The sequence below is a fragment of the Trachymyrmex septentrionalis genome, unplaced genomic scaffold (genome assembly GCF_001594115.1).
Source record: "Trachymyrmex septentrionalis isolate Tsep2-gDNA-1 unplaced genomic scaffold, Tsep1.0 scaffold6, whole genome shotgun sequence".
Taxonomy (NCBI): domain Eukaryota; kingdom Metazoa; phylum Arthropoda; class Insecta; order Hymenoptera; family Formicidae; genus Trachymyrmex; species Trachymyrmex septentrionalis.
The window spans coordinates 97,804-99,353 of NW_017305778.1; the positions used below are offsets into that span (position 1 = coordinate 97,804).

The 1,550-nt window shown below is 25.8% G+C and overlaps 1 protein-coding gene across 3 annotated transcripts in view; it reads left to right on the forward strand.

Annotated features, from left to right (window-relative positions):
- The window catches only part of LOC108752366 (dnaJ homolog dnj-5), a 4,862-nt gene extending 4,064 nt beyond the window's left edge, over nucleotides 1-798 (forward strand). For 2 of the 3 annotated variants that reach the window (XM_018493171.1, XM_018493170.1), the window contains one exon: nucleotides 1-798. This exon is cut by the window's left edge and continues 2 nt beyond it. In XM_018493171.1, coding sequence (XP_018348673.1) covers nucleotides 1-128 — 128 coding nt within the window. In that variant the 3' untranslated portion in view covers nucleotides 129-798. The other variant, XM_018493172.1, reaches the window with a different exon arrangement.
- The last annotated feature ends 752 nt before the right edge of the window (nucleotides 799-1,550 follow it).

Below are 1,550 nucleotides of genomic sequence, written 5' to 3' on the forward strand. Positions count from 1 at the left end.
AAGCGGATTTCGAGGATTTCCTAAACAATCTCTACAACCATAGTAAATCTGCTGGCGTTAATACATCAGGGGATCAAAATTCTTTCAGAAGTGATAGCAGACGACGCAAAACTAAGCGTAAGAAGTAGATAAATAGCAGTAGATGAACAATTAATAAGCGTTTGACGTCGTTGTATAATTATAAAGTGCGTATTACATTAGAACGCATATTATACGCAATCTTAAATTTATATTATCCTTAAATAATTAACCTTAGCATATAGATGTTATAAATATTCATAAAACGTTAATATCTGTGACTGATACACAATATGAGATTATGAGAAACTGTGTTCACGATGAACGTACATGTACTACAAAACATCATATCGAGTAGACTCACACGTTAAAAAGAAAAAAACAACTCTGAGAGTATAATAGGAGAGTATCACAATAGTAACTATTCAAAACAATAGATACATTAAACGAAAATATTCAGTGCGATATTTTGTAGATTTAAAATAACAAAAAAATATTGATTGTCTCCAAGATAATACATAGAGATGCCAAATAATGATCATAGAAACAAAGTATTGTATGCGTCGCAAAGCTAGATTTGAACATAAAAATTTTTATATACGCATTTAGACAATTTGTATGATGTAACCTTGTGTTCTTCCAGAAAAAAAATACCGATATCAGATTACATATTATAAAACCAACAAGTTTTAACTTTATTTTGTTTTTTTTTATCTTTTATAATATTAACTTCATCATCGAAATAAGTCGTAATTCTTGAAGAATTATATCTAGTAAATACAAAAAGTAAATTTGTACAAGGGAGACAACAATGAAAAAAAACCTTGTTTTTAGAGAATTAACACACACTAATTAACAATTTAATAACAAAGAATGAAACAGATTATATAAATCCATTGTATGTTTCTCAAAATTATTTTACCTAAAAAAATGTAAAAAGATATGTTAATAAAATAAGAAAAAAAATGACAAATTGTACTGTTTAAACGCACAAACAGTATTCGTACAGTCGAGAAATATCTTCTAACATTATGATTATTTTCACAGAATTGTATACTTATATTAGGACAGAACGTATTTATTATTAATCCCGCGTGAGCTAAGTGGTAAAGTAATCTAAAAGTACCTAAATCTAAAAGTACTTCATAAGACACAATGGATCTCCTATTAAATAAAAACTACAAATAAAATATTCAGAATTATAAGAAAAAATTATGTTTATTAAAATTTTTTTATCAAATTTGTAATAATTTTAAATGTTAAAGAGATCAATGTGTCGGGTGTGACCCAACCTAGCTCACGCCGGGTTAATAAATTACAATAAATAATAGTTCTTTTTTCAACAAATAAGATTATTTAAAAATCTCCCCTGTACAAATACTCTTTGCATTTACTGTATATATACTATTTATAATTTAATCCTGAATTGGCAAATGTAAAGAAGACTGATTTTATCTATTTTTGTTACTTATGTAAGTTTTATATATATTTATATACATATATATATGTACATATATAAAATATATGTATAT